At 41.1% G+C, this 26651-nt stretch overlaps 2 protein-coding genes across 2 annotated transcripts; both read right to left on the minus strand.

Moving 5' to 3' along the window:
• Positions 1–203: 203 nt before the first annotated feature.
• Positions 204–3726, minus strand: med31 (mediator complex subunit 31). The gene is made up of 4 exons (XM_080779823.1): positions 3498–3726; positions 2908–2982; positions 1595–1691; positions 204–1042 (listed from the first exon to the last, which is right to left on the minus strand). The coding sequence occupies exons 1-4, from the start codon at positions 3517–3519 to the stop codon at positions 829–831; spliced, it is 408 nt and encodes a 135-aa protein (XP_080635949.1). The 5' UTR covers positions 3520–3726; the 3' UTR covers positions 204–828.
• Positions 3727–7722: 3996 nt separating this feature from the next.
• slc13a5a (solute carrier family 13 member 5a) lies at positions 7723–26328 on the minus strand (the record flags this gene model as incomplete). The annotated part of the gene is made up of 13 exons (XM_080781112.1): positions 7723–7851; positions 10227–10364; positions 12834–12995; positions 13180–13295; positions 13589–13683; positions 16651–16863; positions 18702–18824; positions 19141–19339; positions 19708–19902; positions 20361–20614; positions 20825–20961; positions 22142–22270; positions 26200–26328. 13 exons carry the CDS (start codon positions 26326–26328, stop codon positions 7723–7725), a joined length of 2019 nt encoding a protein of 672 aa, XP_080637238.1.
• Between the last annotated feature and the right edge of the window lie 323 nt (positions 26329–26651).

The following is a 26651-nucleotide window of genomic DNA, read 5'->3' on the forward strand; positions in this document are numbered from 1 at the left end:
ACTTTGAATGCCTGTCCTTGTAATTTACTTGTATAAACAATAATGCAATTATTTGGGTTAAAGCAAATATTAACCTATATGTTAATGGCAAAAACAAGTGCTTATTGTATAGGCTAGTCATACTTTTATAAAATCCTAAATCCTGTTCCTAATTGTTATTGTCTGTATTGTTTATTAACCCAAATCAAACTGTCTAAAACATGTTCAATTTCAAATATTTTATTTTGAAAAAAAGAAAAGAAAAAACATCCAAAGCAAAAGACTGAAAGAGAGAGACACACAGTTAAGCAGTTAATAAATCAACAATTGTTTGTCGCTTTCCCCACAGTGATGTAAATAGGATTTCAATGTAATGGGTACCGGGTCCCAGGGGTGGTCTTTTAGATGGAACCCAGGGTCATTTTATGAGCCTACTTCAACAACGTACAGTACTGAGTACAGTATTGCATCCCAGTATCCCTGGAGGGTGACATGATTGCATCATCTCTCAATTGAGTGAGTCTAAGGATACAGGCTATTTGCATCACTGTGTGCACTTTTGTTGTCGGAATGAGCCTGTCTAAAAGGACAAACATGAATTAGAGAAGAAAAACAATCCTGAACAGAGGCATGTAACTATAAATATTCTTTAACAGAGGTATCTAACCATGCAAATTGTCGGCTTTATAGCACATACTTGCAGTACATTATTAAACCTATAGAACCTCAAAAACCCACCATCCATCTATCATCCCAATCACTGGCACTCAGATATGCTCTCTGACACTCACACACACATAACCACAAAGCATTGGCACAACAAAAAAGAACCCCACACACCCAAAGTCATTATTTGGTGGCAGCGTTGCTGTGTGGAGGCTGTGTAAGCTGAGGCTGCTGTTGCTCTGCTAGTGCCTGCTGAAGACGCGTACGCTTCCTGGAGTAATGCTGCCAGTGCAGCAGCTGCTGTTCATCAATGAACTTGGCGCACTGTGCGTTCACCAGCTCCTTGCGGAAATGCTCGTATTGCAACAGCTCCAGCATGTGCAGGCAGTGGGGGTATCTGCAAGAACATAATTATTCATCATTCGACAGCATCGGCCACTTTTATTTTTTGTTGCATTGAATGACCAATGAAATGCTGACTGAAATCCAACCCACAAATGCCCTCTATGGTGTGAAAGTTGAATTGAATTTAATGTGGGTCCATAGGGAAACTTCATTCAGAGTTAGAATATCTGTATTATGACTGGGAAAACTGATTGATTCCTGAGCTTCAGCATAGTCATTAATATACTCTCATTGACTGTACACAATTATTGATAGATTGTCAACATATACAGAGACTCATTGCAATTATTTAGTGGTTTGGTTTGGTTATTGACTTTTACTTGTACCCAAACATTTCAAATAAACACCCACTTCTATTACCTCTTAAACACCATGCAGTGATGTGACAGTGTGTCTCTTTTTAAAATTGAAGCCTGTGGGTTTTATTTTAATCACAACCGTATTGTGCAATCACCTTTACTACTGTTGCTGCTATGGGGATTAATAAAGGTGTATCTTGTCTTGGGTTTGTGGCTAATGTGGATTATTTTTTACCATGACTTACTTTAGGAACTTGGCATACTCGGGTTCTTTCCAATACATTAAGTACTTCAGGTAGTTGACAAATGACTTGTCTCGCAGGAATCCTCTCTGAGCCAGAACTGAAGACATGGAGACAGATAGGATTATTTTCCAGTTCCACCATGTGTAGCCTACTAGAAACTTGATTTAGCCTCATGTCTACGAATACATAAGATCTACAAGCTTACAATGTGTTTACAAGCTTTTTTGAAAATATTCACACATGCCCAAAATAGAACATTTATAATTAAGGTAAAGATAAAAAAAACATTTTAAGTTACAGTATAATTTAATGATCTATTCTACATGCACTGCCTTTGACCCTTATTAGGAGCTGCAGTGGGCACCGGCAGCCAGCCACAGTGACTGAACAGTTCTCTTAGGAGCCGCAGTGGACACCGGCAGCCAGCCACAGTGACTGAACAGTTCTCTTAGGAGCTGCAGTGGGCACCGGCAGCCACAGTGACTGAATAGTTCTCTTAGGAGCTGCAGTGGGCACCGGCAGCCAGTGACTGAACAGTTCTCTTAGGAGCTGCAGTGGGCACCGGCAGCCAGTGACTGAACAGTTCTCTTAGGAGCTGCAGTGGGCACCGGCAGCCAGTGACTGAACAGTTCTCTTAGGAGCTGCAGTGGGCACTGGCAGCCACAGTGACTGAACAGTTCTCTTAGGAGCTGCAGTGGTCACCGGCAGCCAGCCACAGTGACTGAACAGTTCTCTTAGGAGCCGCAGTGGGCACCGGCAGCCAGCCACAGTGACTGAACAGTTCTCTTAGGAGTTTCTAAAGAGTAACCAAGTTGAATCATGCATTGCTTTAGCGCCATCTTGTTTATAGGGTCAATATAAGTCAATTAATATTATATGATAACCCTTCCTTCCACAATAGTAGCTTTTTCATTGTTTGCATCTTTTCTATACAATGTCTAATTTGCCTATTTAAATGTACAATTTCAGTAAACTTGTAATACAATAAATCATGTCTTCGTGTAAGTAATCAACTGTGGAATTTCATGGTGATAACTATTAATTACATTTTTACCTATTCACCTATCATGTATAATATATACTGTAGGTGAAAATAAGGTGTGATAAATTATCAAAAAGCTACTCCTGTAGAAGGGTTACAGTGGGCAACAGCGCCAACAGATCACTAACCCACTGTGCCACCCAGACCTGTGTGAGCCAACAGTAACCATGACAGAAACATACAGTAGTAATCTTTCAATGTTTTTGGTTTTATACAATTCATAATGTCACAATGTATCTGTATTAATATCAAAGTTGTGTGGTCAACTCACAGTTCAGGTAGTTTGGGTTGGCCAGACACTGGACAAACTCCAGCTCTGACTGAAAGCGGGTCCTCGCCTGCTCCTCTGTGAAGTAAAGACAATACATTCATCATACAGTAGGCTGATTGATTGAAAAGGCTAAGGCGTAACATGACATACTTTAACCACCACAAAGACAAAGACTCTGATTTATCTTGAATGGATACTCTATTACAGTTTGTTTTTGTTTTGTAACGCACCAACCGTCGTTATACTGAAATCAAGTGGAAACACAAATTCTCTATTCAAATTCGTATTCATCTCCTAGCCCCAGTATGTTCCCTCAGCAATACGGAGCTACAGATACAGAATGAGCGTAGAGAAGGGACTGAGGGAACATTGGGGCGACTCATCGCCAATCTCCATTTTGTTGTCTTTTCAAGTACATACGTCAAAAACCAACAGAGGTGCTACTATTTACATACAGCTTTCAAAGAGGGATGGTTATAATTATGTTTTAATATACCGGTAGCCTAATTGTTATCATAGCATTATGACGAGGTGTCAATGTAATTGTAATCCATCTATTTCATGTATGAGCTCCTTCATAAATCCCATACCTGCTTCTACTACGCCAGCCATGGGAAAAATAGCGACCAAAAGAACAAAAAAGCAACTGCCTATTTAGTGAATCGATAAATAATCTTCGACGGAAAATATAAATCGAACCTAATTAAACCTTTAGGTTATGTCTTTGAACCGGTTTGCTCAACAACAACAACAACAACAGTTAGCATTTAGCACAGGAGCAGTCAGTAGCCATTTGCCAAAAAGCACAACAACCATTCTACAGTTTACGACAACTGAAGTTTAAATCTTTGACCACAAGAGGGGAGTATTGTCTGCTGTGCTTGGTCGGTCACCTGTGCGTTTTTTAAACTTTGCTATGGTGAATAATAAAAGATTTTCAAGTTGAACTGAACAGATTTAATTTTCAATTTTAATTGACATTTAGAGCTACAGATCTGTCAATCAGAGCCTGGTGTCAATGCCAAAGTCCATCACCAAGAAGCAAACTGGGGGTCCTTGAAAAGTTTAAATAAAAAAGTTTGAGAACCGATGAAGACTGTGTGTAGGACAACTTGACTCTTTGCCCTGCTGTTCCATGTCCAGATAGGACATGGAATCTAGCTTTGTCCTGCCCATGTTGTCCTGCACATATATCTATGGTCCTGCACTCAATCGCCACTCAGCCCTGAAGAACATTTCTTAGTTGTTACTTGTTTTGTCATGGTGTAAAGTAATTAAGTACATTTACTTAAGTATTGTAATTTGTACTTACCGTAAGTACAATTTTGAAGTATTTGTACATTACTTGAGTATTCCCAATTTACAGTACTTTTACTTCTACTCCACTACATCTCAGATCCAAATATATTGTACTTTTACTCCACTACATTTATTGAAAAATATGAGTTACTAGTTACTTTGTAGATTTAGATTATTAAAAAACATACATTAACCACTTCAGCGATACATTTCGGCCATTTGAAAATAGCCCATGTGATGCGATGCAACACATTGTGAGCTTGTAGATCAGCTATTTTCAAAATATTTGTAGACATTCACTCAAAACGTACATTTTGATGCCAATACTTCTATACTTTTATTCAAGTACATTTTTAATTCCAGACTATTACTTGTAACAGAGAATTTTTGCATTGCCGTATTGGTACTTTTACTTAAGTAAACTTTTTCCACCACTGGTTTTGATATAGCCTACATGGTTGTCGAACTTGTCGGTGATACAGTGAATAGATAACGTCAGTCAGTAGTTTCTCTTCTGGCCGGAGGAACAGCGGACGGACTTTAGACTATACAGTGTGGAAAATTGCCTAAGTTGCTTTTGCATCTATTTCTCTCCCTCACTCTCATTTGCTAAACTAGACCGGTGACTGGTTGTATATAGAGCACCGATTCGGTAACGATGGAAGTTGGACATCCATGAATGCCCCTGCACCCAGCTGTCTCTCTGTGTCCGTTCATTCCTATATATGGAGTTCTTTGTTAGGCATGCCCAAATATCGAGTCTGGCCCGGGCAGAGGCCTTTTGTGGCGGTTCTGAACAACCATGGGTCCGACTGACTCGACACCGGGCACTGCACTCCCTGTGGGGGTGTGGAACGTGTGTCGAATTTGAAGTCGGTGTGGCGAACGGTTCTCGAGTTATGTGGATTGCGCACACTCGTGCACACACACACACACACACACACACACACACACACACACACACACACACACACACTCGTGCACACACACACACACACACAGATGTGTGCATGTGTTTGTTTAAGCACCAAATCTATTAAATATACAGTAGAACAAAATAATAAGAAATACATTTCCAAATTGAACAATTGAGCTACTAATAAAAGATTCACATTATTCAGAAACAATGAGGGAAGTTAACAAGGAAAGTCAATTATATAATTTCTCAGCCTTCACAAAGGTAGCTTAAATGCTTTTATTAAAATCTTAGACAAAACTGTTAGTCAGACTTTTCAATACAAAAACTAGAAATGAATTATGTACAATATACTCATAAATAGCTACATGTATCTTACTGCATAAGAAGTCAGTCTTAAATAGGCAGCTAAGCTATACAAAAATTCTAAATTATCTTAAAACTATATTGTTTACATCATCAAGAAGTTATTCTTCTTAAAGGGTTTTTGAGGTTTGGGTTGTGTAGTTACTTTGCCATGATGCAACTCCAAATGTGGACAAGAAATAAGAAATAACTGCTCCAGTGATTAGAAATTGATAATTCAAAATATGCTCCTCATTGACTTACATTGTAGCTAAAACAGCTCTCAAAGTCACTCTTTTAGTATGTAAACAAACAGAAACAATGTTGATTCAGACAATATAGAGCATCACCAAAACTCATGTAGTTTTATTTTTTCATAAAAATGTTATCTTCCTGTTGATTTGTCCATTTTATTGGGAAGAAAACCCGGACTGGATCCGTGGATCCGGATCCAGATCTTCAAATAGTAAAATCAACAGGAATCTAACATTTTTATGAAAAAATAAAACTGCATGAGTTTTGGTGATGCTCTATATTGTCTGAATCAACTTTGTTTGTGTTTGTATACGTACTAAAATAGTGCCTTTGAGAGCTGTTTGAGCTACAATGCAAGTCAATGAGGAGCATATTTTGAATTGTCAATTTCTAATCACTGGAGCAGTATTTTTTTATTTCTTGTCCACATTTGGAGTAGCATCATGGCAAAGTAACTACACAACCCAAACCTCAAAAAAAGTGGTCTTACCCTTTAAGAATATGTCATATTTGGTCATGGTTACAGAAAAAAAATGAGGGCATGCCAGTGTGTGTGTTCGGTCGAGATTAGGTTGAACGCCCGACGGGCTCAAGAATACAAGCAGAATTACAAGAGTTTAACACGCACAGCTGGACTATAAATGTTCCAATAATCGCTTATCTTTGACGAACTCAAACGTGCTTTTTATAGGGTTTTTAATTAATTCATTATTAAACATATAACATATATTCACAAGTTCTGTTCACACTTCCCCAACACAAGATGAAAACAGTACCCTGGCATGTGGCTTAAATGTGCACACCCTAACAGTCTATTTCCTACCCTGCTGTCTGGTAGAAGTTTAGCTCTTACTGGAACACTCTAAACTGCATTCGATCGGCCCTGTCTAGAACCATTCAGATCAGATACAATTCAGTTCCTTGATGGTTTTCAGATTAGTTCAGTGGTAGTAGGCTACCACTATGTGGACTATGTGGTTTTAAATCTACATTATCATTATTATTTGCCACTGACCATTTCTTCTGCCCTCTCGCTCAGCTCTTTTCACCTAATGGAATGTGAAGACCCACAGCTCTCTACAGTTAGAGAACCACAGTTGATCAATCAATTTGACCCAATATATATTTTACTCCAATTCTGAGAATATATCCTGTCCATCCATAATTGGACTTGACACATACAATGAATAGTTTTGGCTGAGGATAATCCCTTTCTGAGTGACTACAAACACAACCAGATGGAAAATAACTAAGAGAGATAGCACACCCTTTGTCCAGTGTCTGCGTCGCCAGAAATTGCAAAATCTCTTAGACAAAAAATGATGGAGATTGATAAAAAAATATATAAAAAAATATACACAATGCTTCATTGGGCAGTGGCTCGAACAAGCTGCGGTGTTGCAAGGCAGACTACTGAGTGGGCGAGGTCTAGCGCTGAGAACTTGGAGTGACTACATTTATTTTTGCTCTAAGAACTTTGTTGGGTTCGGCAAGTCCTGCCAAAGCCGAAAAATGTATGGTATCATTTTGTAGTATGCTGCAGCCTATACTAAGTACAGGTTAGAATAGATCACCACATTCTAATAAACAATTTGCACAAAGCCAACCAAAAAAGTTTTTTGGATTTTAGTATGAATAAGGTTCTTGCACTACAGTACTAGACAGTAGTAGTGGCGTTAGCCCAGGAGGGGAAGGTATCCAGGTTGAACAGAACTCTGGATTACAGATGTACGTACATAGGTAAGGTAAGTTTCTTCGGTGTATTTAAAAGAACAAAGGGAGCACATAATATATGCATATACATATATACAGTACATACATACATAAATCTACATATATGCGGTTGGATCCACTAATAAAAGTGGCACCAAAAAGGTGTAGGCTGAAGGCAAGGCTTATGCTGCTTACCCTTTATGAAAATGGCCTGATTCATTTAGAACAATACTTTTTTGTTTGTTTGGACAAGTTTTTTGGATTTTAGTATGAATAAGGTTCTTGCACTAGACAGTAGTAGTGGCGTTAGCCCAGGAGGGGAAGGTATCCAGGTCGAACAGAACTCTGCCCCAGCTGTTAATGGCCAACGTGATACAGAGGATCCCGATGATATTCATCACCAAACCTGTCTTTGCCTGCAGGGGAGACAGAAAGAGTTATAAGAGCAGATTGATGATAGAGATGAGGGTACATAGTGAACACAGACAGTGTACACAGACAGTGTACTGTCAGTGTACTGTAAAATGTTCAACCTTTAGGCACATGAGCCCTTGCATCCCTTTCCCAGGCATGTTATAATACTGCAAAAATAGGAGAACATTCAGCAAAATAGGGAACATTCAGCAAAAATAGAGGAATTTCAGGAACTAATTATATAGGGGTTAAGTGGTTAAACAACAACTATAAATTGCTTCATTAAATTGAAGTTAAATCTAAAATACTTTATCCGTCAACTGTGTGTGTGCATGCATGCATGTGAGTGTAGGGAGCTCATACTGATGAAAGGCCATCAGTGCATGTAGTTTAACGTTTTAAAGACACTAGAGCGGTGCCCGTAATACGTTGTTTTTGTTTGTTTGGACATTGGTTTAAATAATAATTAAAGAAATATACCAGTAAGACGTGCAAACGCGGGAAGCGAACGCAGCTCGTACATATTTGGGGTTTTTTAAGATTTATTTTTAAGTTAAGTTTTTAACTTAGCCATAACCATATAAGGAGTCCCCAAAGCAGCTATACGTCCAAATATGGAGTGTGTTGCATCAATCACAAACAAATCACTCAGCTCCATATATGGGCACAAAGGGGGGACACACGGACAGACAGACAGACAGACAGACAGACAGACAGACAGACAGACAGACAGACAGACAGACAGACAGACAGACAGACAGACAGACAGACATGATCTGCTAGGTCTCATAGTAAGTGCTCACTCGCAATAATAATAATAATCATCATTAACATTATTGCGAATGCAGTGAGCACTTACTATGAGACCTAGCAGATCATGTCTGTCTGTCTGTCTGTCTGTCTGTGTGTCCGTGTGTCACACATTGAAGGCATATACTGTACAGAGACTTGGTGCATTTATAGATATACCGGTATGTTTAGTTGTGTCTCTGTCTGTTTGTTTTGAAATGTCATGTTGAGTCAGAGCACTGACACATTTAAAGTAGTGAGCTGGTTGTGAAGTAGTGACCTAGTTGCAGGGGGTTTGCGGACGGAGGGTCACACATACAAACAACCTTGCATCTGAGAGCTGAACAATGCACACGTATTGTTACATTTTCAACTGGCATTGACCAGATGCCACGTCTGCTATTAGTGGTTGCACTATTATGGTGCTGCTGATGTGTTACAGTACTACTATTGTTATTGTTACTGTTACACTTGAGACCACCAATTTTACTGCTATCACTGCTGCTATTGTTACTGAGGTTATCATTAAACCTAATGTATACTGTGTGGATGAGACATGGTATCGCTCATAGATCTGGGCATACAGAGCTTTGAGCCAAGAGTGGCTCATGGCTTTAGGCATTTACAGAGGCAAGTATAAATTAGGCTTTATTTATATCTAGGACATGTCTATATTTATATCTACAAATGGTTCATACTTGATGATAATCCGGTCAGTCCAAGTGCAGAAGGTCAGGCCAGACTTTAAGTCTTCTTTCATGGTGATAGATTCTGCATGTTACTTATGCTTTTATTTAATAGTAAATAAATAATCGATCATGGCCAGTCTAATTGCAGATGGCCTCTATTTTCCATTTTGATCTTATTTTCAATTATTGTTAACAGTACTACCTTTCTTGTGCCTCTCTACACTAGCACCTGTTTCTGTGGTGCCTACTGCAGTGCTGCTAGCCTATGACATTTGTATTTCCCTCGGGATCAGTAAAGCTCTGTCTGTCCGTCCGTCCGCCCGCCCGCCTGCCTGCGTTAAGCTGTCAAGTGTTATAGAAAATTTCAAATTACTTTCCAAGAGAGTCAAGTGAGAGGGGCCTATGTAAGCGACTAGGGCAACCACACTTTTTAAAAATTCTAGTTATTACTGCTATTACTACTACATCTACAATACTACTATGATTATCTGGTTGATAAGAAGCACTGTACTGCACTGTAGTGTACTGCACTGTACTCCAGTGTACTGTACTCTGCTGTACTCCACTGTACTGTACTGTACTGTATTCCAGTGTACTCCACTGTACTGTACTGTACTGTACTGTACTCCTCTGTTCTGCTCTCTTCTCCTCTGTTCTGCTCTCTTCTCTTCTGTACTGTACTGTACCGTACAATACTGTCCCATACTGTAGTGTACTGTACGCTACTGTACTGTGCCTTACCATACTGTACTGTAGCATACTGTGCTGTACCGTGCTGCTGTGCCCGGTGTATGTGTGTGCGCACGTGCGTGTGTGTATGTGTGTGTGTGCAGTGAAAAGGGACAAATAATTCTACTACAATTACTGAATTTCATATCCTGTTGCGAGAGTGGACTCACCATGTCGGACACCTTGAGGTAGCCATAGCTAAACACGATGGCGTTGGGAGGCGTGGCAACAGGCAGCATGAAGGCGAAGGAGGCACTGAGAGTGCAGGGGATCATCACATACAGAGGGTTCACTCCTATAGACTGGGACTGACACACAAACAAATCAAATCACATTCATGCAAAATCAAGTTATATTAATGGCAAATAAGTCAGGTTAATGAATAGAAGCCATGTATAGAATTGTATCATAAAAATTGAATAAGAATGTACAGTGCAAAGACACAAACCACCTGTTTGTGTCTTTTGTCTTACAGAAACATTTTGGAGTAGCAAGTGCAGACTATTTTCCTTTTATTTTGCACTCCAAAATGAATGTGCATATTCTTATTTTGAGCTAGTACAAAGTTAGACATTATGCCTGACATTCATACTCATCAAGAGTGAATTAATCTTGTCCTTTGTTGCCCATCCTGTCACTGTACTGTAAGTACTTCAATAAATTAGAGTAGCATTAAAATAATTTAAAAAAGCTTGATAAAAGTGTGTGAGTGTGTATGTGTGTGTGTGTGTGTGTGTGTGTGTGTGTGTGTGTGTGTGTGTGCGCGCGCGCGCGACTGCGCGTGTGTCCGTGTGTGTGTGTGCGCGCACCCTTGTCTTGGTATTCCATTTCACCCTTTTTCCTGCTCACTCTTTCACTCTGGTCTTATCTGGTTCTTTCTTTCAGTACTATTCTCCTCTGTTCTTTGTAGCCGTCTTTCATTCTTGCCTTAAAGATTCTGTTCATCAGGGAGCCTGACTGAGTACTTTCATTTGGGCCATTATGATGTTCTGTTCAGCACATTCCAGGATTAACAAGGGGGAAACCTAATATAAGATCATGGTTAAAGCTGCAATCCGAAAATTATTTGAATGAATATTATAAAACCTAATTTAACCAATCTGTATGACAGAGTTTGTAAATACTGTACAATACAATATAACTATAGTACATCTGCAGTGGTTGGAGGTGCATGGCCTCTTTACTCTACCACAGTGAAATTTAGTTTCTGGTGTCAGGTAAGACACCGTCACCTACTGGTTGATAAGAAGTACTGCCTGAAGCTCATAAGGTCAATTTATATCGATATATTGAGCTTATGAGTTTCAGGCAATATTTCTACCATGTTTTAAAGAATGGTAGAAATGTGTTCAAATCCAGGGTATAGGACATGAAACTTACGGATTACAACTTTAAGAAGAGGAGTCGAGTATGCTCCTGTCTTCACTTCACTATAGCCTGATTAGCCTCCCACTTTTCAAATATTCGTCAGATGCAGTGGATCTACAAGGTCCAAAAACAGCGCTGTGATGCGTTGTGAGCTTGTACATCGGCTAATTTCTCTATTTGTCAATTGTCATACAGTACAACAAAGTATACAGGGTATAAGTGGTTAATCAAAAAGACACTTTGTGTCGGAAATGTTGGTATTTGTTTGATTAATGGACTTTGCTTTGTAACTAGGAGTTGAGTGACTACCGGTACTTTGTTTGATTGTTCACAATCAAAAGGTCACCATGCATGACATGATCTCTCCTCCCACGGTGTTGTGGGAAGATCTGTCATGTCCAATATGTTCTTTTTTAATGTGTCATATACCCTTACATCACCTTGTTTTATTTACGCTTAACTAAGATTGGTGATTATGTATAAAACAGATGACAAATTGTCTCTACTCCTTTATCTCTCACTATCTGCTAATGAGCATGACATACGGTAGAGACAGAAAGACCAAGAGACACCTCCCTAAGCAAGACCCATCTCGTCCAATTCACCATTTGTCAGCCTCCTGATTGGTCCCTGACTGACTAACCAGCAGGCTATTTCTGCCTTGTTCCACCAATGTTGAATTTGCTAAAACATCATTTTTGGAAAAACTAAAAACAAACATGATATGCCCAGGCATCTGTGATGTTCCTTTGTACTGACACCAAGTTTAAAATAAGAATTGAATACATAGAATATCAATACAAAGCAACTGAAAAACACGTTATAGTGGATGAAGAGAAAGGATTTATGTCCAAACACGAAACGGCAACCAAGGGGTGTGAAGCTGCAACCACGGGCGGGACTTGACAAAGGGTGAATTGCTCAGCTTGGCCAGGTGGCCTCTGGCCAGCTCTAGGAAGAGTCCTGGCGGTTCCAAACCTCTTGTATTTATGAATGAATGAGACCACTGTGTTCGTTGGGACCTTCAATGCAGAGCAAAGTTTTTAGGTATTAACCTTCCCAAGATCTGTGGCTCCTGTCTCAGAGGTCTACAGACAATTCCTTTTCACTTCATGGCTTGGTTGGTGCTCTGACATGCACTGTTAACTGTGGTACCCGATAGACACGTGTGTGCATTGGTAAATTATGTTGAACCAATCTAATTTACCATAGGCAGACTCCAACCAAGTTATAGAATGATCAGTGGAAACATGATGCACCTCAGCTAAAGAAATGTGTGGGTGTGAATGCTTATTATGCACATGTGAATATTTTGTCAATATGGGGTACGGTGTGTAGAAATACTTTGAGTGAATACTTTGACTAGGCACTGTATGTATGTACTGTATGTATGACACTGTGTTAAATACCAAGGAAGCCAGGATTGGCAGGAATAGCGTTGCCGTTGCGACATTGCTGGCACACTCGGTGAAGGTGGCGATGAGGAGGCAGAGGATGATGGCGATGGCCCAGGGAGGGATGGTTTGGAGGGGAGTCATCTGAGACCCTAACCAGAGGGAGAGACCTGACACCTGGAAATATAGAGGCACGTGTTAGCCGCAATGATGACACCAGGAGATCTTTGTGTGTGTGTGTGTGTGTGTGGGGGGGGTTCAATTAAATTACACACACACACACACACACACACACACACACACACACACACACACACACACACACACACACACACACACACACACGCACAGAAAAACTCACCTCACTACCCTTTGCTATGGCAAAGCCTCCACCCAGAAGCAGTACAATGTTCCAAGGCATCTTCTTCTGAGTCACCTGCCATGTCAGGAGGGCAGGGGATGGACTATAGGACACGTCTGATAGGACAAACACACACATGTCATCTTTCGGTCTGATAGGACAACAATCATTGTCAATCACATACAGTATATGCACAGCAAATCCTTTAAGTGTTCATTGAACTCTGGAAGTGTAAACCTTTTTTACAATTAAATAAAAGGGGCCCAAATGAACTCTTCCATCCATCTATAACAATTGTGACAATCTCAATGAACACTGAGTATTTTACTTTGTGAGGGTAGAAGAGGCCTGGGGTTCATACCTCAGATAGGAAAGATAGATTAGTGAGAGAGTGTGTGTTTGTCTGTACCTGGGTCAGAGGACCTCCAAAAGAAAGGTGGTTCAGAGGGCAGGACAAACAGTAGGACAGCCACAAACACGGCCACAGTAGCATCAGTCACAAACCTACAGTAAAATAAAACAGTCACACACATGAACAACATTCAAACTGCACACAGAAAGGCTGCAGTAGTCAGCCCCAGAGGAACTACCTTCTTGCTATGAGGCAATAACTATAATGTTTGCAGGTGTAAAGGAGTGGGTGGAATTATGTTCCGTACAAGTTCCCAACGATTTGCAGTGACAAAATATAAACATAGAAAAAGAAACAAAGGAAAATGTCACTTAATAGGACAACATACAATGTAACATGTCATAAAATTCAGGGGCACAGTCGGTAGTGCTGTCCTAGTAGAGAAGGTCCTGGGTTCGATTCCCGCTGGGGACGCTGTGGGCGTCTTCTCTCCTCCGCGTCATCAGTGCCCATACCTGAGGCGGGGTTGGCGAAAGGGCCTTTCTGTGTTGAGTTTGCATGTTCTCCTCGTGTCCCCTAGGGTAGGTAGCCTCACAAAAAACATGCAGTAATCCTGGTCTCTAAACTAGGGGAAAGGAACTGGTTGGAATAACGTGTTCCTTCCACGTGCTACGTCCGGCCGGTGAAACTTTCCCCTGTCAAGTGAAAAGAAGCAGACTCCTCATGCATAGAAGGAAGCATGATGTCAGTCCACTGACATCCAGTCCAGGTTGGCAAAGGAAGTGTAGTCCCCTTAACACCACCATGATTACGGTACATTAGATAATTGACACTGGGTGAAAAAATGGGTTGCAAATTCGTGGGATAATTTTTTTGTCATAACATGTCATAACATTGAAAATGGTGTATGCTCAAACAAAGAAATAAAACATAAGGCAGCAGAAGAATACAGTATCTTGTGCAACAGTGCTAACCACTGAGCCACGTTATAGTTTTATCTAACTTCAAAGATGATGAGGAGACAGGTAGCTAAGCATGTAATGTATACACAGACAGACAAAAAAGTCTTTCAAGCATAAAACTGTATTTGGCAACTATTTGCCCTGGCCCCTGTACTGCTGCCAACGTCTATAGGCCTCTTTGCTGCTCATGTTCTGTTGTGATGTGGTCAATGGCAGGATGCCATGTTGTAATGCCTGCTACTTTATGAATGAGGATGTCACCATGGAGTCTATCAATGTCTGACTTCTATTTGCATGGACCCAGTGACAAAAACAAAAACACAGGGTCATCTACAATTGGCCGGGCAGGACCTGCCAAGAGGACAAAGCAGGGAATGGAGCGTGGGAGGACGAGGGGAATCTTCATCAACCTTCATTAGACTATAAGCTCAATTAGACTAGTGGTGCACAAACTCTGGGTGGGGAAACAAACTTGAGTTGTGGGAAATATACACAACTGTGTAGGCAGAAACATCAGTTAAATTGTTAATTGTTTCAAATACTGTACTGAGATTATGCTGTTACATTGATTTCTGTACTTTTAAGAGCTGGCTTTACAAAAATATTGCCTGACAGAGATCAAATTGTGTGTCCAAAACGCTTGCTTGTTTAGTGAACAAATGCTTTATCCATTTAGTTAACCGTATAAAATGGAAGTAAAACCATTTTTTTCTAATTATCATGAATAAATAGGATTGTGTGTGGAGCATGGAACAATATTTCTGGGTCATTTCTGTAAAGTTCTATGTGCACACATTGAATCTCTGTGTCCTAGTAATTATGCTGGATTTAATAACACTATTATTATTACATTATAAATATTTGAAAATCAACCACACTATGAAGAGGATATATATATATATATATATATATATATATATTTTACGATTTTATGATTAATCAATTCACATAAGTTCATACAAAGTTTGACAAGATGGACCAATGTGACTGATCTAATTCAACTCATATGGTTACCAGTATTCATTCTTTAAGCATTTGATGAAAGTTAAATAGGACATCCACTCCAGCTGTTTCAAGAGAAGATAACATAAAATCAATATAATGTACAAACTAACTATGGTCTTTTTGAGGTCTGCATCCTTTGATTCTTAGTAACTTTTAACCCATATTCATCACCAGGGGACCAAAGGGGTAAGGAGCAAAACACAGTGTGTATGATATCCATTGATGTTTGTCCTAAAATAATAATGTTGTTATTTTCCGTGAGTTCAATGAACACTTAAAGGATTTGCTGTGCATACTGTATGTGATTGACAATGATTGTTGTCCTATCAGACCGAGAGATGACATGTGTGTGTTTGTCCTATCAGACGTGTCCTATAGTCCACCCCCTGCCCTCCTGACATGGCAGGTGACTCAGAAGAAGATGCCTTGGAACATTGTACTGCTTCTGGGTGGAGGCTTTGCCATAGCAAAGGGTAGTGAGGTGAGTTTTTCTGTGCGTGTGTGTGTGTGTGTGTGTGTGTGTGTGTGTGTGTGTGTGTGTGTGTGTAATTTAATTGAACTAAATAACATACTAAACTTTTTGGAAAATCTAAGTTCAGGAATTAAAATGGGAGCCATATTGAAAATTATGCCTTTCCAGAAGTCAGATTTCCATAATTCTATGTTATTTAGCATATATACCCAATATTAACAGAATCCATTGAAAAGCTTTTAGATAGATTGTTTTATGTGCAGGTGTCATTTTAAAATGATGGATATCACATCTTTTCATGTCTACTTTTATGCTGCGTTCAAATGGGCAGATGCTACAGTACGTTCATCCGATGCATCCAACGTTTGTAGCTGCTGCAAAAACTACAAAGCTACAAATTGAAGCTGAGCTGGGTTCAACTTCCAGATGCAAAGCTACAACTGTAGCTGCAATGACAGTTATGACACACGTTACTACGGACTTGCTTGATGACGTCAACGACCATGTGAGCAACAGATATACAGAGCGACACATATCCTCATTAACCTGTGATCTTTCCATCTGCCTCGTGTACCTTATTCAAGTAAAATGCATGGAAATTTCAATTCATAATGAAGTTACACTAAACGATTCCGATGAACAGGCTCAAGCACATTTATTCAGCTCCATTGTGTACTTACTCAGCCTTGGCGTTGAAGATATGCGTGGCCCATCCGTCCATGAAGCCCGGGCTTCGTGTGAACCACAGGACAACCAGCAGCAGAAACAGGGCCAGGATGTTGAGCTCTGCGTAGCACATGGGGCCCATGCGACGGTATTCTGTTCTGATCACTTCGTATGCTGCTTGTTCTTTCTCCGATCGGACAGCGCCGCAGGCCCATGTACGCTTCAGACTGGAGGACAAAAGCAAGACACAGTTTAGCCCCGCTCGGAACCCTACGTACAGTTTGTTTACACTACACTTTTCGTAAAGTGTAGTGTAAACAAACTGTACGTAGGGTTCCGAGCGGGGCTAGACACAGTTCATGGTTGTGGAGGCATTACTTTCAACATGAAAGTTGAATTTAATACAATAATTTCAGACATCATACAACATACATATAATCATAATCATGCTGTCACAGTGACACTCCCATTCCTTGAGTGCTGTAGATAATGTCAACCTCCAGCTTCTAGTGGACACTGGACACCCTTTCTGACCTTGATATCACAGGCATGGCACTCGGTTTGTTCTCCATCTACCTTTCATCCCATCCTGATGCTGTAGGTTTGCACCTATACAAACAATCCTATCCTGTGTAGGTTTACACTACAGTATCCATTGAATCAGACCCTATCTCACTTCTGTCCAGCTCCTTGACCAACCTCAGTCATCTCTGGAGATCTGCGTGACTATTGCAACTCCCTCCTTGCTCGTCTGCCGGTATCCTCACTCAAACCCATTCAAGTCCTCCAGGATGCCTGATCTACAATTTTGCATGTCTCACCCCTATCTTTCTCTTCATGTGCTTCCGGTTGCTGCCTGCATCCAATTTAAAACACTGGTGAGTGGTGATGATGACCTCCAAGACAATCAAAAGCATGTCACCCCCTTATCTTTAGGACATGATACACCCCTACAGCCTACACCCCTTTTTATCGTACACGTATCAGCTAATACAGGGAGTCTATGGCACTTCCTGTATGTTTGTTTTGATAGATGCTAACAGGTATACTATAATGTTGGTTATTGTAGACATGGGATACAGATGCTTGACCTAAGAATATTATTTAGGTAGCATAATATTTTGAAAGATGCTAGGTTAGATTGCTCTGCATAAGAGCATCTGCTAAATTCCTGAATTGTACATTTCCTGCGGTTCCTCTTTCTTGTGTGTCTCTGTTTAATGTGTGAGCAATGTGTGGGTTTTTGGTTTCGTCTTTGCCCCACCTAGTCACTCTCTCTTGTGATTGCAGATTTGGCTGCTCCTACATTCCTCTCACCTCATATCATTCCATGTTCTTCCCCTCCCAGTCATGCACCTGCTTCTCATCTTCTCATTATTGTCTGAGCTATTCAGACAATGCACTAAGTGCAATTTGATGTGTTCCTTGCCAGATCATGCCAGCGTCTTACCCGTGGTCTTCCAGCATTATGCATTCTTATTACATGTAACGAACCCTGCCTGTCATCTGACTTACAGTTTTCACATGCTCTTATTAGGGAACCCGCTACCTGTAAAAGCAACTTTCCACCGCACCGATATGAGCCTGACCCGGCGTGGGAAAGTATCTCCTGCTGACAACCTGCCGACAACCTGTTGTAGATAGCTCTGTGCAGTCGGGTCGGGACTTCTAGTCGGGCGTCGATGAGCGACCGGTCAGGTCCGGTCATTGACAAACCGCTGATAGCTTGTTTAGCTTGTCAATCAAAGCATGAGTAGAGAAACGAACGTAAGGGGGGAGAGGGGAGGGAAAAGGGTCTTTAGATGTATTGTTGTTATCCAGTGCTACTGTTGCTATCAGCTACGACTAGGCCTTTGAGAAGTGACGGGTTATCACGACAATAATATAAATGCTTGTATAAAAGCCCAACACTGCTGTTCATATGCAAAGGGTGGACAGAATAATGACCATGCCTGTTTCCCTGACTTATGCTTGTACCTGCTATCGCTGAGATTGTGTTACCTGTTACAAACTCTCCCTACTTTCTCAGCTTAGGTTTTTGCTGTAGATCTGTTGCCATACTCACTTGAAGCCAATATAGAGGAACTGAAGCCAGAACCAAGCTAGGATCAGCATCATCAGCATGGTGGGGAAACCAAAGGCAAACCAGGAGGCAAAGTTGATGACGTCACCATTCTGTGGGAAGAGTCTGTGTGGAAGTGCGATACAGCGGTTGGATTAGAAAACGAATGTTTTTTTTTTCATTCACTTGATAACTAATTCTAAGACATGAAAGTAGTCTACTGTATAATCAGTGATCTGCAGTGAATATATTGTTGGGTTTCAGTGTGAATGACTCAATGGGACACATTCGACATCGCAGTGGGATTGAGTCCCTGATCCCTCAATTATTATACATACATAACGATATATATTGTAATGTTACATTACTCATCCCTGGTGTGTATTATATATGTATCGATACGTACATGTGTATACATGAACATGCTTGTCGTAGTACTCACGAGCTCATTTGCCCTATTAGGACCAGGTTGGGTCCGGTGCCTGTGAGAGTGGCGATGCCTCCAATGCTAGCAGCGTAACACACACACAGCAGGAGACCTTTGCACATCCTCTTCCTCTCCTCCTCTACCTCCTCCTCGTCCCCCCCGCAGAACTCCTCAAGCTCCATCTGACACCTCAGAGCTGCCGTGGGCAGAACTACTGCACAACGAGTGGAGATATTAATTACCGACACACAGAATGTCTTGGGACTTTAGCTCATTACTGGACAGGTTTAAATATTGGAATTTCAATTTCATTGGTTCTCACGCCTGACCAATCAGTAATCAATGGGATTTTGAATTTTGCAGCAACAGCCCTATTGCACCAGCTCTGCTATATGTTGTAATATACTTATTTATGCATTGGTGGTGAAGACCTTTTCCTTATGAAATAATTATTATAAGCATCTTTTGTTTTTAACCAAAATATATCACTTACACTACTTTTAATTATTCTGTGAATGAAAACCAGCAGCAGTTTGGAGGCACAGGATCAGACTTAAACAGTTGGTATATGGATGGACTCACCATTCCCACTGTTACGCTTGCTGTTGGGACTGTCTGAGGGAGGTTTGTCTTGGGGCGCTGGCACGACCTGGAAGGTTACTATGTCCCACCTGTCCGGGTGACCCTCTGAGCCAATTGTGTCCTGTTGTGTTACGATGCCATGTAGGTAAGTGTTTTTCTCCTGGTTGACCTGTCGTGTGTCAGTATCCTTCACACCTGGGCAAAAGAAAATAGAAAAGTAGCTGATGAAAATCTTCCATCTTCTTCTTTTGGTCATGACCCATACTTCATGACCATAGGTCAGAGAGTAGGAACGAAGATTGGCCGGTATACAGAGAGCTTTGCCTTCTGACTCAGCTGTCTTTTGATCACAACAGTGTAGTACAGCGAATACAATACTACTCCCATGCTGCTCCGTTTCTCTGGCTGATCTCCCGCTTCATCATGAACAACACCCATTAAAAACATACACGTGTTCAAAAGAAAGCCTAACTTTGGCATTCTGGTGTTACAGACGTACGTACACACACGTACAGAGATTCAGTGCATTTATTGTAAGATGTTCATCATTCACTTAGGTGGAAAGTGAACATTACAATGAACTGACAATAAAATGCTTTGAACAGCATCTACTCTCCTATCCTCCTCCTGACTATCCTTGAATATAGGCATACCGTTTTCTATAATCCTTGGGGCGGTGTACTCCTGTCCATCACCCCCATCTTGCAGGTTGACAGTGACTTTCCTCTGATTGTCCTGGTATGGGACTGTACCATTCTTCTGGCTCCTGGGGGTTCTTTGGGAATCTTCAGACTGGTTGAGCTGGTCGAGAACAGCCTGGACGATGGGGACCATCATGGCTGTGGTGGCTGTGTTGCTGATCCACATGGACAGGAAGGCAGTCACTCCCATGAATCCCAACATTAACCTGGGAGATAGCAGGGCGATGGAATATATATTTGGTTATTTGTTTCACGAAAAAGCATTTATTTTCTGAACCATGCGTGCAGGCTTTCTTCTATGTACAACAATGTACAAGTAATGCTTTTAGCACATGCTCTTATCTGTCACAACTATGAGGTCATTAACATTTGTCATTAACATTTGTCAGCAATAACAGGTGTAAGTGATTACTCACAGGGCAGGCCGGACGCCCACGATGAGCAGAACCCTGAGGGCAATACGCTTGTGAAGGTTCCAGTGTTCTACAGCCAATGCCACCATCAGACCACCCACAAACAGCATGTTAGTATCCTTCATGTACTGCATACACACCTAGTACACACAACAGTAGACATTAGAGCTAATAAAATGTGATCTGAAAGGTAAATAATATTCACACAACATTGAACCTGAACTAGGAAAAGAGATAATATTTCTCCGATATTCACATATTCACAATTTCTCCGATATTCACTATGGTATGATGGCACCATCATACCATAACTTGCTCATTGTATCCCAGAATGCAGGCTTTCTTGTGGTTCCTAGAATGTCCCAAAAGTAGAATGTGAGGCAGTGCCTTCAACGATCATACTCCTTTTCTGCTTGACCACAAATGCTAAGATTGTTATTTAGATGGCATGTTGTTTAGATGTTAGTTGTAATGTTTGCCTCGTATCCTAGTTCCTTTGAAGCACTAAATTGCATCTTTGCACTCTACTTTCCGTATGTGTCTAATTACCCTGTCTTTTGTTGACAAGGGTTTCTTCTTTTAAAAGTTAAGTTTTTAGATTTCTTGCTAACATGGGTCATTTTGAAGAATATATGACAATGTTTTAAAATTATGTGCTTTTGGGTTGAATGTAGTGTACTAAAATGAGGTGTGGCTTAGTAATAGATTTTTGTTGTCTACACATGCACAATGCAATACTTCATCATATTGTTGTGGAACATTGCATATTCTTTTAATTCTAGTGAGTTGACTTACACTGTAGACTTTTCTTAAGGAGAAAGGTTTCAACATGAAGTGTATTCTGATCTGTAGATTTGGTGTAAAGATCCATGCAGTTAGAGGTAAAAACACTAATCGGCCAGTTAAAGCGCCACCATGAGGCCGAGTTTAAAATGTTCCAGTGGCCTCGGCCTAGTGGGAATGTATGTCTGCAATTTCACAGAAATCTAACAATGTGTTCATTTGCGGCATTTTGTTTGAAACTGAGCACTCCTGCGAACTTTGGAGGCCAATATTAGCCAATCAGGATGGAGTCTGAAAAATCTGAAAGACGCGTTTCGTTGAATGGCTCCAGAGAGGAGACTGTATACCAATTTGTGTGATGTTTGGACAAAATCTGTAGGTGTACTGTCCAATTTTTGTAGTAGTTATTGGTCAATGCAGAAAAGTACAAAGGTCTCAGTGTAAAGAACAAATGGGAAGCATGCACTGAAGAGTGAAGTTCATGGTTTTAAGAATGTTTTGTTATCATCATATATTAGTTGTAAGGAGGAATCTTACATGTTTGGACTCCATGACTCCCAGCAGAGGGAAGAGAACAATGGGCAGGATTGCGGTCACAGCCAGCGGCAGCACCTCTGTACACCAATACACTGCCATCAGGGCAATTACATAGGCACAGCTAGCCTCCTGCAACGCACGCACGCGAGCGCACACGCACACACACACACACACACACACACACACACACACACACACACACACACAGGATATGCTCAGTATAAACATTAGATGACTCCTATTCATATAAGTAGAAACTTCTCTGCTTCTCCAACTATTCAAAATCACAAACACAATCAGATGTTTACTCTCAGACTTACAATAACACTTAAGATGGAGTATGCATGTATGTAGTGTATAGGTTTGTATGTATCTATGCACATACGTCTGTATGCTCTCTCTTTGTCACAATCACAACTCTCAGAAGTACAAAAAATAAGATTAAGCGACACCTATACACTTATTAATGCAAACCTCAGCTTAATAGGCTACCTTAGTTCATGTCAACAGCTCCATTTCAGGTGATGTGATGATTCTTACTTACAATTACATTTATGTTTCATACTACTAGACAGATGTATTGTTTTTCCTAAGAAACCTATATGTCTCTGAGTTTCAGACCAAGTCAGGGGTCCATGGATCCTATTGCAGAGTGCCACAGTGATTATGGGAATAGTGTATAAACAATGACAGAGACCGTTCTTTCTCAAAACATGAGATCTCATGGAATGTTTTTACTTTTATTCACTGACCTGCCTACTACAACAACAAAACCCCTGTTTCCACTGGAGTAGCTACGAGATACTACAGAGACACCTGCTGTGCGTGCACTCAGACACTCAAATCATTCAATGAGTGGATTCATTTCATTTTAACTTTTTTTAAATAGTATCCAGGACTATAGATGCACAGAACCAGTCATGTGTGTTTGAGATGTAGGCTATAGGTAGGTATGTATATAGGCCTGTGAGAGATTCCCCATTTGTGGTTTTAGTTTGTCTACCCAATGATTTGGCTAAGACAACAAAGGGGTCAAGGACGAGGTCAGCATTGTGTCACGTGAAAATGAAATCCCCCACTGGAGAGGAAGGAATTTCACCCCATCCAGTGCATGGCTCCGTCTTTTTGGCAAATCTAGAGCTTCCTGTGTGAGAGCTAGAAAAATCTAAGACATCCGGTTGCTTTCAGAATAAAAGTGCCGTTAATTAAATAATTATTACATTACATTATTAGTATTATTATTACATTACAGTTATTGTAAAGACACACATTATGTTTCTGTGTAAAAATAAGTAATTAAATAACGTAAAAAAGTTATCTAAATGGATAAATGCTATTCACTGGAGTGCATGGACTTTATACAAACTTTTGACTTTTAGACAAAAATCCCTTTTATGTATCGACTAGTGTGACATACGCACATGTCCGGGGAGACCTCCTCTACAACACCACACCGTCCGCTAAGCAGCAGAGGTGTAAAGAAAAATGGCACGCCATACAGCGAGGTCAGAGGTAAAAAAAACCCATCCCATTTCCAGACTAAAGTGGACTAAAGTGGACGCTGGACAATATGTGACATATGCACATGTCCGGGGAGACCTCCTCTACAACATATATATTTCACTCATTTTACAAAAACGTTTTTTGTCCACTCAGGCTCATGTGAACACTCCAGACAGTTTTGAAGTTGCTCGATTCAGTATTTAGATATTAATTTTAGCTGCCCCGCCCCCTTCGTATACAAACCCATTGTAACTCCATTTTAACCATGCGTGTGTGTGTGTGTTCCAGACAGACAGACAAGACAGAATGATGGGTGAAAAATGTTTTAATGATTTAATTAGCTTGTGTATTTCTTTTACTCATATCCATCATGTGTGTGATGACAGATTGTTCCACTGTGATACGTACCGTATACTCATACAGTACATACATGCCCAGAGGCTGAGGTCCTGTGAATACCAGTAATGTACTGTCTTGAGCACGATAAGTTGTAATCTTTTCATTCCTCTCTATTCTATTTATAGTGACTCATAGGAATAGACTATGTGACAACCAGGTATAGTCTGGTGACCACCGAAGTGACGGGTGACAGCCGGAATGTAGACGGTATACCCGGGTGAGCAGTATGTGTTAGCGCCCCAGCCTGTGTCCTCCGTGAGGAGGAAGCCCAACAAACCTTGGTGAGGCCTTAGGAGGGCCATATAATCCACTCCTGAATGGAGTGCCTGGTGCTGGGAGTCTGGTGCAATGCACAGGTCCTGGACATGGTGAGAGCAGGAGTGGACCTGGTGAGACGTAGGAGGGGCCCGGACAGGAGTCAACCCACAGAGCGAGTCCTTCCACGCGCCAGATTTTGGTTCTCCCAGTCCCGGCAGAGTAGTTCCGGAGCAACGGATTGTGTGGCCTTGCTCATTCCGATGGACTGATCGAGGGTAGCTACTGGGGCGTAAGTCGGGATTTGATCAACCCCGGCTGGGTCGCCTGAGTGAGGGGTATGATGTTGGAAGACCCGAAACCCCGTTGACCTCAGGAAACATCACTGAAGATCCGTCCAAGGTGCATCCATGCGATTAGTTATAATCGGTCTGACTAACGGGAGGTCGGAACAATGACATTACTACTGAAGCTGAAACCATGTCCCACATCATTCAGACCTGGTGTCATGCCGGATGCGACCTCTGTGTCTCATACACCTCTGCGGGTTATATAGCAACATCATTTATTTGTTAATTTTAATTATAAGAATTTGAAGGTTTTCAGAAAACCTTAGGTTAAGTTTTTAGGAGGCGTTTCGTTTAGAATCGGCCTCAGGTCAAAATGGGTTAAATGGGTGCCATGTATACAGGGGGCAATATACACAAAGTAGGCTGGACTTGATATCCAAAGATATCTCCTCCATCAGCTTACATGCGCTTATGGTACAGAAATTTAAATCTTTGTTAATATCTGCCTTTCCTACCACTATTCTCCAGCAGCGTAACAAGTACATACTGATGATACTCATCATTGATTGAAGATACGCATACTGGCTTTTAAAAGCACTATGGACCTGTCACTATTAATCTGAATCGGTGTGAGTAGTTCCTCTATAGCCGATTGAGTATGCCCACTTTACACATACAATGTCTGTTGTTATAGGCCAGTGATTTTTACTACTCTGCTGCTTAGCAGAGGGTGTGGTGTTGTAGAGGAGGTCTCCCCGGACATGTGCGTATGTCACACTAGTCGATACATAGAAGGGATTTTTGTCCAGCGTCCACTTTATAAAGTCCATGCACTCCAGTGAATAGCATTTATCCATTTAGATAACTTTTTAATTACTTATCTCTACACAGAAACATTACTTATTTTTTACATAATGTGTGTATTGTAGCATCGTTTAAATGCTTAATTTATAGTTTAAATGTGCAAAAAGTGCCTAGGGCACTGTTTTCCGGTGCATGGTCTTGACCCCAAAACACACTGAATGAGAGTGGCAGATTTTTTTTCCCTTCTTCTCCGAGTCTGAACTGGGCTTTGGAACCCCAGTTTCAATATCTGTTCTTCTTGTTATCATGACCCCTCCTCACACACACGCACACGGGGGGCACACTCACGCGCACACGCACGCTTGATGTGCATAGGCTAATGCCATCAGATGTGCAGAATTACGCACCAAATATGAACATACTGAAGCACTGGACCATTTCAAATAATATGTTCAAATATTTATTTTGGATTTAGGCTAAATTGACCTATAATTGACTAGCTATATGGATATAAACTGTATGCTGCTGCAGTGGTGCACAGTGATGGTGACAGATAGATGGCTAAAGCAAGACATTTAGTTGTTTCAATGTTGCGCGCTTACTGAACCGCAGAGCACGTATGTTGAACAATTCCAGTCACCAATAAGTCATAATAAAGGAATTTCTTTCCCCCTCCAGCAGTGAATAAATAAGAACAACATAATTTATAATACTCACAGTCACACATTCACTCACCATAAGGCTGCAATTAGGGGGAAATTAAAAATCAATGGAATATGTTACCAAATAAAAATTGCATAATCTTACCGACGTGCCAACGAGGAGCGGCAGTGGCAGCAAGAGGAACGGCGTGCAGAAGAGGATCGCCCCATTCTTCAGTCTCCAAACTGCGCGCAGTGTGGAGAAGACCTTCTTGTGGAGAGGTAAGAGCGCCATATGGGTTTGAAATTGAATGAATGCGTTTCGGTGATGATGACCGACCGCGTTGCGCGTTTGGATCCGAAAATTTGCGTCGCCGTTGCCCGTTGTGTCAGTGAAGTGGTGTGATGGCGTGTTTGACCGTCTCCAAACTCCAACCGTGTTTTTACTAGGACGTGGCGTGACCAATGTAGGCTACTTTGTCTCTCTCTTTCACAGTCTGTAGCAGCCAGTGATGCGAGGTTTTCCACCTCTCGCCCTCTTGTCTGTCTGACAGTCTGAGGCTAACTCTCCCCCCCAAACTTAAGTAGGCCTACTGGCCCAGGTCTACTCCCTCTCAA

Source organism: Protomyctophum bolini (assembly GCF_963924005.1).
Source record: "Protomyctophum bolini genome assembly, chromosome: 13".
NCBI lineage: Eukaryota > Metazoa > Chordata > Actinopteri > Myctophiformes > Myctophidae > Protomyctophum > Protomyctophum bolini.

Excerpts from the sequence above, each read along its gene's own strand:
- med31 (XM_080779823.1), bottom strand. The coding sequence starts at position 3,519 with ATGGCTGGCGTAGTAGAAGCAG. Across the intron at positions 2,983-3,497 it reads GGCTGGCGTAGTAGAAGCAG|AGGAGCAGGCGAGGACCCGC; the intron begins GTATGGGATTTA and ends TTTACTTCACAG. Across the intron at positions 1,043-1,594 it reads GAGTATGCCAAGTTCCTAAA|ATACCCCCACTGCCTGCACA; the intron begins GTAAGTCATGGT and ends ATGTTCTTGCAG.